This window comes from Manacus candei, unplaced genomic scaffold (assembly GCF_025592945.1).
Source record: "Manacus candei isolate 608988 ecotype Guabito, Panama unplaced genomic scaffold, ASM2559294v1 h1tg000005l, whole genome shotgun sequence".
NCBI lineage: Eukaryota > Metazoa > Chordata > Aves > Passeriformes > Pipridae > Manacus > Manacus candei.
Window position 1 is genome coordinate 12790049 of NW_026138053.1, and position 19341 is coordinate 12809389.

At 36.3% G+C, this 19341-nt stretch overlaps 1 protein-coding gene across 2 annotated transcripts in view; it reads left to right on the forward strand.

The window, feature by feature from the left end:
- Positions 1 to 19341, forward strand: part of PKN2 (protein kinase N2) — a 54881-nt gene that overhangs the window by 21825 nt on the left and 13715 nt on the right. For both annotated transcript variants that reach the window (XM_051802225.1, XM_051802235.1), the window contains exons 2-6: positions 2394 to 2694; positions 10454 to 10605; positions 14861 to 14978; positions 16524 to 16669; positions 16766 to 16979. In XM_051802225.1, the coding sequence (XP_051658185.1) occupies positions 2394 to 2694; positions 10454 to 10605; positions 14861 to 14978; positions 16524 to 16669; positions 16766 to 16979 (931 nt within the window). The remainder of the gene's footprint in view (positions 1 to 2393; positions 2695 to 10453; positions 10606 to 14860; positions 14979 to 16523; positions 16670 to 16765; positions 16980 to 19341) is intronic.

A 19341-nucleotide genomic window follows, 5' to 3' on the forward strand; every position in this document is an offset into this window, starting at 1 on the left:
GAGAAGTGTGCATTCTTGGCATAATTTTAGCATACTTCACGTGCTATTGAAACACAGAATAAAGGTTTTCTTTTGGGTTTGGGGTGGGGTTTGGTGGTTTTGTTGGGATTTGGTTTGGGGTTTTTTATTTCCATTTATTGTTTATCTTCCTTCTCTGAACTTTGGAAAGTGTAATATCCTACTTCGAGGGGGTAGATGATGAATTTATTTCTAGGAAGCTACAGAACAGACACAAAGGATTATGGTTTAAAAAGACATACTTTTTATTTGCAAACTTTTTTTTATCTCTGTTTTTAAAGGCTGTATAGTAGTTTGCGAATCTTGATGCTCTTTTTCTACATCTGAAATTTTTATATGTTAGAAAAACAGGGAAATCAAAGATCCTAATCTAATTTGGATATGTTTACTGCTTAAACAAATAGTTTGCCATACAGTTGCTATATTATTTTATTTTCAGTTTCAGTTTTTTCTCAGAACAAAACACTCAACACATGGTTTCCTTCATCGTGGATATGCACCTTTTACTAGTTGCTCATTGCTATTGATTATTCTAATTAAAAGAAAGTTGATTCTTTTTATATGCCTATATATGGAAACAGTGTCATGTATTTCCCAGTCCAACTATTAATAGCCTCTCTGCATATGCATAATTATTTATTTTAATCTGCACAGAGAAATGCACTCACAAGTGAACTTAAAGTAAATTTGCATGAGTTTTTTTCCCTTTTGTTTCTCACTCAGTTTGTCATTTCTACATTGCTTACTTCCTGTCTTTCTTACTGATAGTCAAATTCTATGGCAAGACAGTGCTTCTGACTGCTTTTAATACTTAAGAATCCTTGAGCTGTTAACTTTTTGTGCTAAAAGTAGCAGCTGCGGGTAGAAATGTTTTAATGAGAGATTCAGGAAACCTATAAAATTATAGCTGAGGACTAGTAGATTGGATCTCACTTATGGAAGGCAGTTATTGCTGCAACATACACAGATAGAAATACTTTGACCTACATTATCTGTTGTCCTATATGGTCCAGGCACAACCTTCATGATCCAGAGTCTTTTGAAAACAAAATTACTGTGGACTATCTCTAGTGATTACATGTTCTGGACATTCTTCAGTTTATTAGCTGATGCTGTCCTCCTTGAACTGCTTCCCAAATGTTTTCTTCTACTGTTTACTCTGTTGTATTGTTACTTTTTACAACAACAAATAGTGATAACAACTAATTTTACAGCAAAAAACATTCAAAATTTTAATTACCCCTTGAAATACTTTACTGTCCACCCAATTTTTCTGAAGTCTAAGTAATTTCATTATCATGCTTAAGAAAATTTACTGGAATTTTGGTCTCTTGGGTAGTTACGTGCAAATGAGACCACATGTTTATTAATGAATTAGGACTGGATCAAATTCTAAGTTCAGGAGAACCCTTCTTCGATCTTCACTCACTTAGCTCTACCTGGGACTTCTGGGTAGGACTCAATGTCTACTCAGTGTCCAGGGTCCCTGTATAAGACAGAGGAAATTCTGTCACATGTGTAATTAATTGTATTTGACTTTTATTGATGTAGGTTCTATAACATGCCCTTTGTGCTCTTACTTCTCAGTGATGTGTGATTGCATACTAGGCACAAGCACGAGCTCCTGTCTACTGGGGATCTGACATTTCATCCCTTGCTCCCTTACTGCACCAACTCCTGTTCATCACTGCAACAATTTTTTTCTTTTCATTTCAGCCTAGCTTGCCTGCACAAGAAAGCAAGATTTTTTTTTTTTGTTATTATTATGATTTTTTTTAAGTGAAAGGCTTTACTTGAGGAACTTAAAAAAATAAAAATAAAAAACCCCTAGCAAATGTGTTTGACAAATCTTCATAAAGATGCCAGTATTTCTTTAAACAACTGAAAACAACACCATGTTTTTTCTTTTTTTTTTTTACAATCTTTAAAAGGAATCTATTCTAATGAATGTATAAAAATTCATCATAGATAATAATTGTTAGAAGTTAGTCTTATTTCCTATATCCATCTGGTCTATTAAAACACAAATTAAATCTAGAAAATTACAAATGTGAATCATTAGCTCTGGGGCATATAACTGCCAGGCAAGCAGCCATGACAAATCCAAAAGTATTTAAATCTCTTGGTGTTAAAAATAGGCATAGTAAAGATGTCACTAAATATAAAATCTGTTGTAAAATGTAACTCCAGTGAACATGTAGTACCTTGTGAGATTGTTGCTTTAGGTCAACATTGGTGTAAAGCCCCAGTTCGTAAATGTTCTTGCAAAGCAAGTGTTTAGCATACAGGGACCTGGCTCCGGTCACTTTAAGTGTGTGGCATGTGTTGACAGAAGCAGTGTTTCCTGATGGTTATGTTACTGTTTTTCTTCCTAGGGGGATGCCAAAGGTCTTGTAACCTCTGAGAACGTGAGCACTGGCCAGAAGTTGGACTTCTCAGATACAATGGTACAGCAGAAGCTGGATGAAATAAAGGACCAAATCAAGCGGGAAATAAGGAAGGAACTTAAAATCAAGGAGGGAGCAGAGAACCTCAGGAAGGTCACAACAGATAAAAAGAACTTGGCATATGTGGACAACATTTTGAAAAAATCAAATAAGAAGTTAGAAGACTTGCATCATAAGTTACAGGAGCTAAATGCACGCATTGTTGTAACGGATCTAGAAGATGTTGCAGGTACTATGTGTTACTGTGAAATCAGTTTTTCCTCATAGCTGAGATAAGCTGTACCCCATTTCACTGGAAAAAATTGCTCTGTGAATGAGTGAATCCATAGTTGGCAAACTTGTTACTTATGTATGTCTCTTTGTTTTGATTCACAAGTGAGTGTACAGTACTTTTCAGTTTCTAGGGAACACTGTATTTCATGGACTGTGAGTTCTTCACTTTCAGTTCTTACTGTATTATTTTCTCAGTCACTGTAATACTTCCTAGTAGCTTTTCACTGTATAAAAGCAAATATTAGTAGCTTTCCCAGTGACATTCTCCAACTTACACTGTAGGCATCAGCATTAATGCATCTTTTTATTCTATAGGAGAAAAATCTACAACATTTATACTTGAAAGTTTTGTTGGGTGTTTTTTTTTAAACTTAAGACTTAACTCAGAAAATGTTTTTATGTTATGCTGTTATCTGACTAACTTATCAAACATTTCTTACGGTGACACTTCTTAGGATGTGTTAAGTCTCTAGGCTTTTCCACGGCAAAGCTACCATTTTAAAGACAATTGGAAATTGTTTTCACAGAATCACAGAATGGTTGTAGTTAATGGTTTTAATTAGTATTTTCTGTGGTGTGGCAGTGAGTCAATACTAATTTTGAATGTATTTTTTAAGAATACCAGGCTTGGTATTTTAAGATGGAATGTTGTGAAAGTAAACAGTCCTTTTTCAGCTTTGTGGAATGACCTGCTGGATACTGCCAGCTTGATGATTTCACATTGCACAGACTCTTCTTGGCAAAAAGTTAATAAATGTGCACGAGCCATTGAAGGTTTATGCGAAGTGAATGCAAACCCTAAAGAAGCTGGGGCAGCAGAACAAAAATCTGCATCATCCCTGTGATGGAAGGTTGGTTACCATGAGAATTTAGGAAAGTACTGGCAGGACTATCTGGCCCAGTGACGTACTGCCAAGGTGTTCAGGTGTCCATGTGTGGTCCAAGATGGCCTGCACAGCGTCCTCTGTATTCTCTGCTCTTTTTTACTTTTGATCTGTGCGAGATACAAGAGGCGGAACAGGGACCCAGCTGGAATTAGTGAGGCAAAGTGGTTGCTGCAGCGTGAAATGGGAATGAATACAATAATGTGTGCTTCTTAGGTAGCCACTGGGCTTTTGGTAGGCATAAAGCATTCTGTTCCATATCAGCTAAGGTTTATGAAAATCTACCTAACTGTCGACAGTAGTGTGGCTTTTAAAGGAACAGGAAGAGTGGAACAGAAAGAAAATGGTATACAAACTGTGTATAGACCAAATATTAAAAATCTGTGCAGACATAAATTCGCAAAATTCGTCTAGTACTAGAACTCAGAAAGTGGATGAGCATGAAATGCTCTTGTTGAAATTCTCTCTTCCAGTGTAGCATTTTTAAAACCCTTGTCATAATGAGTTAATGAGCAATATTGTCATTGTGCATGTCTTCGGAAGTGCAGTAGAGGTTCAAAGGATAAAAGATCAAGGTTGATAAATTTATGTGCTTCTACATGCTTTTGATGTGTGCTAAACTTGTTAGTACCATGTTTTTAAATTTCATTCCATTCTAAGTGCTACTGGTAGATAGGTTGTACAGTCTTAATTATTGAAATATGCAAGAAAAAAACATATTAATTCTGTGGAGATCTTTATATTATCTGTAAAGATCTTTATATTGTCTGTCTTTTATACTGTTTGCCTTGTAACTTGATTGCTTGTCTTCTTCCTCATTCATAATCAGTAGTTCATGGAGGAAGAGCACTATCAGTGGATGTTCTGTGTGTCCTGAGACCAATGGGTGCGAGTCATCTGGGTGGTAATCTCATTTTTAACAATGAAGTCTTAGGTTTGACTGAAGGTATTAGTGAGTTTGGCCTTTGCAAAATAGGGTTGGTAATATAGAAGCTATGACATGCAAGCTGTGCATGTGTGTGTGTATGTACACACACTCATTATTCAGGAAGTACATAGACACATAACCCTAAAGGTCACTGCCATCTGACGTAAGATACCTCTGTGGAGAGGTCACAGGTATCTCAGTTTAGGAGTTCTTGCTTTTGCTGGAATCAGCAGTGAATTTAATAACCATTTACTGATGAATATGGGAGCTCCCCGAATAAGTGCATTGTTTCCAGGGGTTATCTTTATTCCATGTTACTGCTTTTCACTTTAGCTTGTGTTTGACCTTCTTCTGGTCAGTTAGTAACAAGTTATTTAAAAAAGAGAAGGAAATATATGGGAAATTTTTAGGCTGTGCAGATCATGAATGCTGAAAATAAGTTAAAGAAGGGTTCGAGAACTGTGGGAGTCAAGGTCTGTGTTCTCTTTATGTACTTGAGTATTTTTCAGGGATGGCCCTGGTTTTCATTCTGTCTTACAGAATATATTGTTTAGGTTTTTGCAGGTTCTCAGTAGCAAAGTCAGGATTGAGATGCATTGAGGTGATGATCCCTTTGACTCATCAGGCCTGAACTCTGAAATTTTTTATTCTGTTGACTGGTTGAAAGGTCATTATGGTAACTTAAAACAGTCATTTAATCTTGCCTTGTTCCTATATCTGAAAAGTGGGTGTGAACATATATTTGTAAAGTGGTCCCAAGTTGGAACTGAAAAGTGCCATGAAGCTGTTGTGACTCTTACTGTTGCTTATGGTATCAAGCAGTAACTTCTATTACTTTTTAAACAAACCACTAATTTTTGGTGTAACTGCTTTGTCATCAGCATAGTGTAATCAATACATGTTTGAACCATTAAGTATAGTGTTAACGAATCTACTGTAGAAAAAGGTGTTTTTGTAACATTCCATTTCAAGCAAGATGTTTTTATGGTAGTTTACCTAGAGCTGAAGGCTTTCCAAGTCTTAATGCCATAGGAAATTATTTTCACAATTATTTGAAGAATTGGTACTAATCTTTAACCAAAAAGTATGGTTTGCCAAAAGGCTGTATTACTGAGTGTGAGGGTAGATTTGGCATGTGATTCAGAAACAACTTTTTAGCATAATATAGGTGTACTTTACCTTATGGGTTGCTGATGAGTCTAAGTTCGTTTTAGAAATGGGACTTTGTACCCAAGTCTGCCCTTGTCATGCAGCGTATTAGTCATACAAGGATGTGGAATTTTAAAATTTGTAGGTGAGCACTTAAAAGTTAAGCAGAATCCAGCAATAAGAGTAGGACAAGCCTAGTGACCATTACTGCTGAAAGTCTGAGAGATGTAATGTAACATGGAGATAATTACTTCTGTTTTAGAGATGAAGAAATTTTGTATCTTGAAAACATACATCACAGTAAGACATATTAAATTGGTATTTTTCTTGTGTGTGTAAAAAGTAGCAGTGCAGATTGTGGTTTTTAATGTGATTCGGTGGAGGTGCAAGACTGAAATAGCTTTCCTACAGCAAATCACCAATTTAATTAGGCATAGAGTTAATACATAGAAAATCTATACATTGGGAAATTAATTTGTCTCATAGAGCTGAAGTTAAGGTGTATAGAAAGGTGTGATGGTAGAAAAACGTTGAGGGGATTTGAGGAAACTGGATAAAACGTGAAGAACATGAACTCAAAAAGACAAGTTCATGCCTCTTCTTCCATTCTCCTAACTATCTTGTAAGCTATCGTCTTCACATCAACTTTGGCTGTAGGCATCACAAAGAAAATAAATTATTTTTTTTAAGAATGTGATTAGCTGACAGGGGAGTGAGGGAGATTTTTTTGTCCCTACAAATGACTAGGTTAATCTGTCAGACACCAGAGTGTCCATATAACACCAATTACTGCAAATTGGTAGAGGCAGCAACAAAATTGACATAGGTAGTGACTTCTTAGACAGCAGACTCCACCTACAAGACTCATATGCACAGGAATTTCATGGTAACTTTTGGGAACCTTAGTGTAGAATACCAGTATCGAAGCAATTTGAAACAATCTCCTGTGACTTTTTTATTAGTTAAAATTGGCTGTTACCTAATGGAAATTCAGTTGAACTCCAGAAGTTTCCAGGAGGTCAATGCTGGATGTTTTCTGAGCACAGAATATCCACTGCTGCCTTGGACCTTCTGATGGCTTAGTTCAAGTGCTGATCCAACCATCTGACTCCCTGAGAAAAGCCTGATGATGCCTCTTTCTTCCTTCAGCTATGCCTGAACGTGCATCGCAGGTATTTCTGTTGGGTATGACACTGATGAGGCTAACTGCAATTAAATATCCTCAGATAAGATTAACTATTTACCAAAGGGCACTTGGTACTAATTGAGTAGCTTAACAGCATGCTGCACTACCATCTGGGAACCCAAATTCAGAAAGTTACTTGGGATCCTGGATTTCACACTGAGCTCACTGAAGAAATAGTGTATGTATGCATCTGGGGAGGAGTCTCCAAAGGAAGGAGCGGTCTCAGTAGAGTAGAGTTGTGTAACTAATCTTAATAAATATAATTTAGATGGGAGTGATGGTAAAAGGCCATTTAGAAGAAAGAAATTTTTGCTGTTGAGCACTGTACGAAAACTGAAACTGAAAAGGTTTTCAGGAGAGCAAAGATCACAGTTCAGATAAACGTTTCAGACTGAAAACTGCCATTGTCCTCATGTAACCCAAATATTAAAAACCAATCCATTTAACCATCCCTATTAACCTGTTCTAAGTCTGATGACTAAATTTTTATGAAAACAGGATATTGCAGGTGCTGGGAAAGCAGCACTGCAGCTCTTCCAGCAGCCTGGATGTGTGCTAACAAGCCACACAAAACTCACTAATGTTAAGCAACAACATTCATAGTTTTTCAGGAAAATAACATGCCTGTTTTACTTCAAGTTAAGTTCACTTGAAATGCATCTGTTACTTTACTTGATATTGACTCTCAAGAAGAATATTTGGGCCTAGGAGCCCAAACCTGTACCGAGCAAAGCTCTTGCTGTCCTATGCAAAGTTGTATTTGAATGCATCCAAAATGGCGAGTTTTGTACTGCCTGTATTGACCAGCAGACAGGGCAAACTGGAGGATCTCTTCTGTTCCCCACTCCCTACTTACCTACTTTGAGCAAAATATCAGTTTGGCATGAGTAGTTAACCCTTGTTTAACTTCAAGCATATACATAAATCCCATTGATTGCAATTATCTGGATGAATTTTTTACTTATTTGTACTATGAAGATGACTAAATGCCTTCAGAGGAGATTTGAGCCCCTCTGTGTAGTGCTTTACACAGATAGATCTGAGATAACTAGCCATCCAAAGTCATTACAACCTTATATTACAAAGAGAAAGGGAAACAGCTAATACAGATGTAGCTTGTAGTGTTGCTGCTAAGATTGCCAACGCTTTCCATAATAGAACCGGTTTATCTGGCTGATTTAAAAATTTAATCTGAATTCTATAAGAAGCTGCCTCAGGCTGCTTACTGGGTTGTATTGGTAGGGGGCTGTCAGCAGGAGTAGAAGGAGTCACTTGGAAACCATCTCTGAAAAGCCGTTGATAAACTTTTTTTTTCTTTAAAAAGATAGTATCTTCGTTAAGAAACCATATTGTTCCATGTTTGGAAGTTTAGTGAGCAGCTACTATGCCTGAAGGCAAAAAATTACTTCTTCCTACCAATTAGTCGATACTGCAGAAAAGTTTCCTTTGCTGTTGGTTAGTAACAGAGCATACAGTGCAACAATTTAAACTAAATAGTAGAGTGTAGGTTAGGCCCACAAGTACAGACCAATTCTTGAGATGACCCAGGTGATGTGGTTACACCTTCTCAGTGGAGACATGCAAAGGGAGATAATAACAGCTGCCTGGGCAACCTGAACCCAGCTATCTCTAATTAGTCCTTAACTTGCAACTTGAGTGTTGTTTTAATGCAAAGGGAGACTGGTTATGTGCATCTTTGAAAGCTGTGAAAACAGACTTCAGGAGCCCCACAGTCTTCACAGGGATCATCAGAGGGCTGGGATCTCTAAGTGGTAGAGGCTTGCATCTTAAATCTAAAGTTGGTAAATATTCATTTATATGATGAATCTACTTTACAAGGAGACTTGACACTGTGACTTTCAAGTTTCATGTTTGTTCTCATTTTGAGTAGATTATTAGGTGAGAATTAGTTAAAAGTGAAGACTTAAGTGAGAGGAAAGCATACTGTTAATTTTCGTTTTACTAATAACAGATTTAAGGTAAAGCTGTTCAAGTGCAGTTTCACAGAGAAACAAAGGCAAAACATTAAGGAGAGGATCAACAACAAAACAGACAGATGAGGAATAATGCAGATTTTTTTTCTTTTTAAACATATGGTATTTTCTGTCCTACCTTTTAAGTAGTGAGGATGCAGTAAAAGACTTGAAGTGGCTTTGAAGTGAAGAGTGAATTAGCAGCAGAGGAAATTAAACTTCTCCTTACATGAAATCTGTATGTAGACTTGGCAAAGATTGCAATTTAGGAGGAAATTACCCAGCAAACTTGGAAGTAAAATGTATTAAATCTCCAAAAGTAGTTATCAGAAGCTTTTACAGAAGAAATATGAAATGGCAGATAAAAAATCTCCCTATGACATCTCTTAAATAACAGTTTGTAAGTTACTAGTCCACTGTGTTTTCTGATAATTGAGGATTTCAGGAACTTGATTCTTCACGCTAGTTTTAATTCGAGAAAAATTATTACAATTGGAAAAAAGATTGTACTGTTTGTACTGGGTAAATACTGTCTTCCAGGAGACCAGCTAATGTCATTTGTCCATAGAGAAGGTATTCTCTCAGTTGTTAGGGTAGAGGGAATAAAAATTTCTAAAAAAATTCTTAAAGTGGAAATTAATTTATTGACTTCTACCAAAAGGTTGGAAGAGAAGCCATTGGGACTGTAGGGAAGATAACTAAAAGGACAGTTGTGTTGGAAATAGTTGAGTGCTAGGAAATAGTCCAGTGACCTTATTTTCAGTTTGCTAACAGTTCATTTTGCAGAAGCTGGCATATGAACCAGTGATTAATAGACTGGTTAAGAAAAGTTAAGGAGTTTGACTGTAATTTAATTGATAAAACTTTCATTTCATTAAATTAATCCAACAAAATGGAGATCCAAACACAGTAATATTGTCAAACAAAAAAAGCTTTTTCCTTCTCATAGATCACAACTGTTCCATAACCTGTCTGCCTATATATCCAGTTATCCCTGAATTCTGGTAATGTTTCCAGAGCAAAAATCATTCAGCTTTACGACTAAGAAAAAGGCTTATTTCGTCTGTTCTTAATTTTTACATAAATAGTGTCTTTAGTGTTCACACTGGAATAGATGAGGATCTACTCAATAGCTGTATCCAGACAATGCTCATTAGTACTGAATATTATTATCCAAGTTTGTTTTTAAAACGCTTAGATTTAAAAGGAGGAGCATAAAAAAGCTTAGTGTAAAACTGCATTTTTTTTATTGACTCAAGACATTCCAGAAGAAATAAATCTCCTTTGAAATAAAAATAGACCTGGCTGCAAACCTGCCTGTTTGACCACTCCCGGAAGTGATTCATGTGAATTAGGACACGAGTAGGAGTCACTGGGCTTTCGGGAGGCTTTTCATGTTAAGGCGCATTTGCGGTGCTTGTTGCAAAGTAGCTCTGGACCGGAGGGTCGGTCTTAATTCTTAAGGATGATGTTCCAGTTCTGTTTAGTGTATAACTTAATAGAATAGAGTGTAAGGTGGGTTGGGGGGGAGTGGTTTGGGTTTTTTCTTCCTGTTTTTTTTTCTACACACGTTACATCTTACCTTTAATTCGCAGATTGTCCCAGCACTCCTGATACTCCAAATAGCGATCCTCGGTTTTCTACTAACAACAGATTGATGGCCTTAAAGAAGCAATTGGATATAGAACTGAAGGTAAAACAGGGAGCAGAAAATATGATACAGATGTACTCAAATGGCTCTTCAAAGGTAAGAATTTGGAATGCTTGAAGAACATGAAATAACTGGATTTTCATACTGCTGTAGTGTGACTGTACAATGTATAAACATTATGCAAATTCAGTATTTTTAGTTTGGGGTACATTTCTGTTAAGCAGTTACATCAGAACTGCTACAAATTACCGTTTTCTGTTGTGGTTTGATACCCACTGAAGTGATTGTTTTACCAGTTTGTGCACATGCAGTTCAACCTAAATAACAAATCCGGCTTACTAAATTTAGTACATCTAGTAATCTTTGACCATGTGTGATTCCCTTAGCAGCAAAGCTTGGTATAACACTGGCTGGAGTCTGATGCTTTTCCTAGCTCCACTCAAAAAAAAAAACTCAGTTAGTTTAAAATTGTAACGTGCACAATAAATACAAAAAAGACAGCATTGCAAAGTATGCTTCTGAAATGGTCATCTAGTTGTAGTTAGCAGTAAAAAGATTTTTTGATGGAAGTGTGGTAATCTAGAGGTAGCATCTGATAGTGAAATTAAAAATAATCCACACTTATTCCTATATCTGAATTTTAAATCCTTGCGCTCACTCACTCTTGATAGCACCAGAATTTTTCCAAGGAGGTGGAGGGAAAGTGTCTGCTAACCTCTAAATGGGTTTGACATATTACATATTCCTTACTATGTAATAAAATTCATCATACCCTAAGAATCCCCTAACTCTAGTGAAAGACAAGCCAAACCTTTTAAATGAAAGAAAACAAACCAAAACAAAAACATTGACAAAAAAAGCCACAGAAACCAACAAAAAAGGGGCTGCAACACGTATTTTATTAGAGAGTCATAGTTCTCAAATGAGAAAAAAGGGAGGGGAAGATCCTCTACTTATCTGCCCCTTCACCTTTCATTTGTTACTCATTAGCTGTTCTTTTCATTTACTAAGTCATTAAGGAGATGAATTTCCAAGCTAAGGCGAAACACAAGAATAAATCTCACAAGTAGTATGTAGTAGCTTGGTTATATGTTTTTGTGTCCAGACAATAGTAAGTAAAATAGAAATATTTTAAGATCTTAACTGAGGCAACACCTAGCTAGGTCAGTGAACTTACTAAAAAGAAGTGTTTGGCTTGAAGAGTAGGCATCTGTGAATTATGTTATAGCTGATTCTAATCTGAGTGTTGGAAAGGAATTTCACTTTTCTGAGTGAATTTGTGCTAAGGGTTGGTGGAGAGGCAGATCACTTCGTATCTGCCTACTGTATGACTTCCTTATACCTTGAAAAAATGGCAGTGAATGCTGCTTTCTCCCAGAAAAATGAGTTTAGATTAGATGGACCATGGGTACCATCAAGTTCCTTCTGTCCCAGGTAGCCTTATCTGAAAGTGACCTCTAACATACTAGCTTGGGGCAAATGGAAGAAATACCTGGAGTGCACATTATGACTAAGGGCCTAGGAATGCTGTCCATGCACCACAGTCCCTCAACTCCTGGAAAACTTTGGAGTCTACATCCTCTCAGGCCATATACTTAACATCAGGTACACTTAAAACTAATGATCTGCTGACCCAAATGGATCAAAAGACATACATGAATTAAGTTTCTAATAAACCCTCGGTAGGTAACCTTATAACAGGCTGGAAAAACTTAACTAAACACTTGGGCTGTAATATTAGACATTGTTAGCAGGCTTGGATCAGACTAGGTAGAGAGGATAAATTCTGCCTTGCTTTATGATTGAGGCATGTAATTAAAATTTATGATTGAATCTTGAATCTGCAATTGGTAAATGCTTAAATCAGCCTACCAAATTGGGGTTATATAGTATCTGGGCTGGAGAGAGCAAGCTGGAAAGCACAAAAGCATTGCCAGCCACTTCAGCAAACAGGATGGAAATGGTGCGTATTCATTCTCTCATTTTTGTAATGCTCAGTAGTGAGTTAGTGTGGCAGGTTTGAACCATAGACTTGAGCATGCTGATAATGTTTTAAAAAGCAGAGCTTGAAAAGAACCCAGTGTCTGGATGAGGTGGGCAAAGGGGGCAGAAAATTACAAGTTTGAATACAACCCCAGTAATCCAGTAGTTATTTAAAAAGTAGTTGCAGGACCCTCTTTAAACATATTAAACTAATTTGTGACCTTTTATTCAAGCGTACAATATGATCTAATTTCAAATCTGTTGTATTATTTTCAGACCTAAATTTAATCGAGGGAGGTCATAATTTATTTTCTAAAAATGAAAAAGCAGTCTGTTAATAAACCCATCATCTCATGGGAAGCTTTTCCCTTTGTACTTACTCTACTTGCTTCAGTAACATTCAGCTCAACCTATTTGTACTTAAACATTTCTGAGATAAGTCATCTTTTCTTGGATATATGTGGGTTCCCTGAGATCCCCTGACAGCTTTGCAGATCAGCTTCACAGGCACTGTCAGTTCTATACTCAGAAGATGCATTGAAATACTTTGTATTCAGCCTCCAACACTAAAAGAGCTGCTCAGTGTTACACATACATTTTGATTCTGAAGATGAGATCTCCTGTCTGTTGAAAACATAAGGATATCTCTATAATCCTGAATTGCCTCTGTTCTACACGTTGAAGGGTCAATATGGCCCCTGAGCAAGCAAATCCATTGCAGTAAGAGGCTATGAGGGATAATCAAGAGGAGCAAGATGAAAAATGAGATAAAAGTAAAGACACAGACAAAGAAACACTGTGTGGATAAGGTTTAATACAGGATTCCAGACTTGCTTGTAATCTGTTGCTTAAATCCTATGCTCTGCTAAAGAGAGTGGTTATTTCAAAAGTTCACATTTGTACTTGAGAAGGCACCGATTTAGGAAATTCCGTGTGATCATTAGCTCATTGGATAGCTAACATGGAATCTTGAAATATGAAAACTAGTGGTATCTCTCTGAAATGTTGATCCATACTAAAATTTAAAAGCCAGAGTTTTGAGCTTATGGTATGCAGAGGGGGCACAATTTCTTCCCATGCAACCAAAGTCTTTTTATGTGTAGATCTTGGTCTATCTACCCTGCAGAACATAGGGCAGCATTAAAATATCTGAGTGAGTAATATGTTAGGTGCAAGGTCACAGAGGAGCTCTATGAAGGTAAATTTCTCAGCATACAAATTTTTCTCACCATATACTTCATGGTGCCAGTATTTCTAGCTCTGGATATGTGCTTCACTGCAGTTCTTTGTCTTGGTTGTGGCAAGGGGAAGAATTTAATTTCTTTAACTTCTTAAATAATTGATAACTTCATTATAAAATTAAAAATACAAGTATAAACCATGTCCATGGGAAAGTAACTTATTAATGAGGTTATTGAGTGACTACAAAATGAGTTAACCAAAATACCCTTTGGGCTATAACAAGGGTGATACTCATCTGCACTGACTGCTATTAATTACTGTGATTGATTGGTAGTGCATGGACAGGACAAATAGAGTGCCTTAAATTTTCTTACTTTTTTTTTTTTTTCTTACTGCAAATCAGATCACCTTAAAGTTATCTGGTAATTTCCAGAGTGTACAGGGAGAGCTACATGGCAGCCCATAGGAGTTCATGCAAGTTCATTTTCAGGAATGTTCTCTTCTAAATGGCTTCTTGTGATACTGCTTTTGAAAACAAAAATTGGTTATCTTAGTTTATTTAGATAAAAAAGTACTGTACTCAAGCTACTGATGAAATAGCTAATGAAGTAGCCATGGTTTGTTATGTATTTACTAATGCAAAAAATCTTCAGCTCTGATTTGTTCAGGAAAATGTACTGCAGACTTATTTATAATGTGCTACGTAAGCAACTTCATCTTTCTAGTTTCAATATTGAAGATCAGCTGAGATTAACTAGTACAATTACTTTTATATGGGCTTAGTCTAGCAAATTTGTCTGTTACAAGAGTTCTTAGCATACTTGGAAGATTTGAGTCATTCTACATAATGTTGGGGGTATTTTACACTTAATATCTTGTCCTTTCTTTAGTATCAGCTTACAAAACATTAATTTACACATGTAATGTCTCTAGATCATGCCTCCTTAATTCAGCTTGAAACATATACAGTTTCCATGGGAGTGGCTTACAGTCTTTAATCAACCAGTGCCTCTGTCCTGACTTGATTTCCATTAATATCCTTATGTGCTTAGATGAATTGGTCTGCTATACCAAATGGAATACATAGATTTAGTTCTTGTTCCTAAGTATGTATGTTTTGAAATTTTCAATGTGTTTTGTTCCATGAAGAAGTTTATGATTTAAACTTGTCTGTTTGTTCTAATAGGATCGAAAACTTCTTGCCACAGCTCAGCAGATGCTTCAGGACAGCAAGACAAAAATAGAAGTTATAAGGATGCAGATTCTTCAGGCAGTCCAGACCAATGAATTGGCTTTTGATAATGGTGATGGTGTAGAAAGGAAATATGAATCAATTATGTCAGAATGTCTTATAGATATGTACCCATATGCACACAGAGATACCATAAATTTCTAGTAGGAATGTTTGACAAAGCTTGCGTGAACCAAAAATAATCAGAGACTAGGCAAAACTTTGTGTTGGGGTGCCAAATACATCTGACTTGAAGGAAAATACCTTCAGCTTAATGAGTTACAATCACTTTTCATCATCCTTTTTATGCCTTCTGCAGTCCATTTTTGCTCTGTGGTTTCCTTCCCTCTTCATGCATGCTTTATTTTGTCGTAATAGTTAGTAATTTTCTTTAAAGCATATTATCCTTTCATGATCCTAAATAAAAAATCTGATGCAGGTACAAAGCCTGCTTGTCACACTTAAGTAGGTTGACCTTATTACTAATGGGAGCACAGATGGAGGAGAATTTTTCTTGTATTGACGGGTATTTAGGATAGATTTGAGTGCTAAACAACTATTTTTAAAGCAACAAAAAAAGTGTTTTTAAAGCAACCTGATTGAAATACTCATGCTGCATTTCAGAAATGCAAGAAAACTTGCATTTCCTTGGAAGTCTTCAAAGAATAAAAAAAATTTACCTCTGAGTTCTAATAACTTGATTGTACTAGACACTTGTGGGCATATCGGTACATCTCTAAGTCTTGACATTTATTCATGTGCATTTTTGAAGCTGTATGACAATGTCAGGGCCTGCATGTATCCTAGGTAATGAAAAACGTGTGTGTGTGTGTTTGTTGGTGTGTGAGGTGTCTGATTTTTCTGTGTTTGTTTTTACACACCCAATTTCAACACCTCATTTTAGTACATGGATTATGTATATCATTTGTTTAAAAGAAAAAGGTATTCAAGCTACAAAGGGCTTTCAAATGCCTTTTTGCGTTTCTACTACTCTTAGAGCTTTAAACAGAAAGAAATACATCCAGGAAAATTTCTTTTTGGGAAATCTAAAGACTGTAAGATGTGGACATTAGAATGGTTTACCCAAACCATTTGGGGAAGGCAGTGTGTGGGATCTCTTACGTTCTCTGTGCTGACAGAAGCCAGATTCCACGGGATTTCACGTGAGGCAGGGGGATTATCAGAAGCTGAGCAGGGATCTACTTGGCTACAGAGTAGTTTAAAAAATAAGTCCTCACAGTGTAATTCAGAAGTGTTGAAGTCTCAAAACCTCCTTGCCAGTTGAATATTTGGGAGATTTGGTTCTTGTCCCTTAACTCCCCTGAAGACATGTTCTTTTTCATGCGTCCTCTAGCAATTATAGCTCTTCAAGCAGTAGGATCTGTTTATTGAATTGAGGCCCTGATCAGTTATTTCTTCATTCAAATGCAGATGCTTAAAATGTTACTGTTGCTTTTATGACATACTTGGGGCTTCTCTTTGGACTACCAAATACGCATCTCTCTCTTTTATTTCTTTTTCTTCTCCCCTCTGTTTACCTGGGGGAGGGGTTAATATTCAGGAAATTAAACCTGGGTGTTATCTTCATTGAAGTTTGTTTGTTTGTATCTCTTTGCAGCAAAACCTGTGATAAGCCCTCTTGAACTGCGAATGGAAGAATTACGGCATCATTTTAGGATAGAGTATGCTGTAGCAGAAGGTGCAAAAAATGTGATGAAATTACTTGGATCTGGGAAAGTTACCGACAGAAAGGCACTTTCAGAAGTAATTTATATCATTACAATTTCTGATAGCTTGCTTTAAAGGTTCTTTCAGGAAAAAAAATTGAAATATTTCAAATTTTTGTCCTATTTTAAAAAGGCGCAAGCAAGGTTTAATGAATCAAGCCAGAAGCTGGACCTCTTGAAGTATTCACTGGAACAGAGATTGAATGAACTTCCTAAAAACCATCCCAAAAGCAGTATTATTATAGAGGAGCTTTCATTAGTCTCTTCACCCACATTAAGTCCTCGTCAGAGTGTGATATCTACTCAAAACCAGTACAGTACACTGTCCAAACCAGCAGCTTTAACAGGTATGATTTATGGAGCTTTTTTCTTTTTTTAATCTTAATTAATGGTTTAAAGCAAGTCTTTAATGCCAACTGTATTTCTTTCTGGACATACTTAATTGTTGTTCTTTTCCTAGACAGAGGCATTTAGAATTTCCAAGTGTCTATGCACTGCAAAAAAATGCAGATAAGTTTCTATGATTTATTTGTTGACCTATTTATAATCCTGTTGAAAAAGTGAAGTTCTGGCCTTAAATTAGCTCATTGTGGAATGATATTGCTCGCATTTACCTAATGCCTTTTGTCTTTAGATTATGAAGCACTCTAAAAGGTGCATAAGTATCATTATCCCCATTTTACAGATGGGGAAACTAAGTTGCAGAAGGGTTAAGTGAATTGCCCTGGTCATACAACAAGTAGGTGGCAGAGCTGGAAATAGGCATCCAGCTTTTCTAACAGTTCCTGTTTTACCCACTGAACTTCACTGGATTTCTTGAAGGTGAGATTTATGTCAAAACATGCATTATATTTGTATTCCAAAGAAGGAGATCCTAACAAACATTCCTGGAACCCTTGAACACTCTATTGGTGTTGATTGTTCTCCTGTTGAATAAACAGGGAGGCAATTTTTTTTAAGAGACTTAGCCTACCTACTGTAAAGGACCAGTACATTTATTTATAAATATAAGACTTAGGAACTTCTCATAGTTTGGGTTCACCTGGTTGTCCTTCCTTGGAAGTAAACTTTCAAGAGGTGAACCCTACTTGAACAAAGGTCTTGAGCATTTGCCTCACAGTGTTCTTAAAGAAAAACATGCTTTTGACTACTTGGGATATGTTGCTTTATTAAATTTATTTAGTGAGTGGTCACAGAAGAATTGCTAGAAGAGATAGGTTTGATTTCATGTTTTTTGTCCTCACACATTTTACATGTAACTATTAAGCCTACTATTAACAAAGTAAGTTTATTACAAAAAAATCTGTAATTCAAAGGTTACTCTGGTTATACTTGTATAACTGAAACCAGAATTTAGTTTTGAAGTACTGTGGGGTTATATTTTAAAACAAAAAGAGGAACTCTTCTGCTGAGCTGCAATGATAATAATAAAATGGAGCAGGTCTGCTTGTCTTCCACTGTGGTTCATCAGGACCTCAGCTGAGAGTCCTTGTAAAGTTGTGTGGTAGGGGCAATGTTTTTCATCAAATGCAATCTCAAATGATCAGTGACCATGGGCAGGAAGTATCATGCCTTGGGATTAAAACAGCTTTTTTTTTTCCTTTTCCTGTAATACCATAATCAAGAGTCAGATTCAGTAGAGTGACAATTTCTCTTTAAATGTGGTTTACTGATACATATGAACAGTTTTTAATAGAAATTGTCAAAACAGAGCTACATGCTTGTGAAGTTCTTAATAGTTTCACTTTCATATTGACTACACAAAGAGCTTTTGTATTGAGCTGGATTTAAATGAACAGTGTCTTTGTGTTTTGCCTCTAACGCTTTGTGAAAGTAGAGCAGTGCTACTGTCATACTTCTTAACGTGCATCAACATAACTTTCTGATATAAAGCCATTCCTTATACAAGCTTATAGCTTTTCTGCTTATTAATTTCTTTTTTTTTTCTAAACAGAGTTTGGGAATGAAGTATTCTTTTACCTTTTAACCTGTTTCGGAAGCCAATAGCATCTCTTTGTCTTCATAGCCTAATGCTTAGCTGTCACTTACGGCTGTTAGTTTCCTACAGGTTGGGATTTCTTCTTGGACTGGTTTCTTGGTGTCTGTTCTGTGGGCTATGATGTTGCCAGATCATTTTTAGGTCAAGTCTCACTTAAGTTTCTGTTGCAAAGGAGTACTTTTAAGTTTCATGGTTAAGTACATTTGCTATTAAAAGAAGACTGCATTTCAGCAGTGCATCTCACTGACACTGTGATTATGAACTGGCTAATTTCACCATTTCTAGTAGTTAATTTTGTCAGTGTCAGTGGTGTCACAGTTTTACAGATGTTATCTTCTACAGGATGAAGTCAGCCTATGGTTCTTGTAACCATCTGTGGTATTTAGATGTTTTTGTGCTGCTGGAGGAAACTCTTTTCAATTTGAACCGCAGCTTCTATACCTCATTTGGTTAAAGATGTAGAAGACCTGGAAGAGTACCTTCTTGAAGAGTAGCTTCTTGTCTCAGCTTTTATAAATCTAAATTCAGTAAAGTTGGAACAATTCAATGATTTTTAATTACGTACTAACTCAAATTTGACTTTAGCATGTAGCAGGCAAATGTGATTTTTGAGTGTATCTTAAACAACTTTGTAGTCTCAAAGTCAGTATGTTATTTTTATCCAATATTAATTAGTTATATAAACTTATGAAAAATTGTTATTGTTCCAT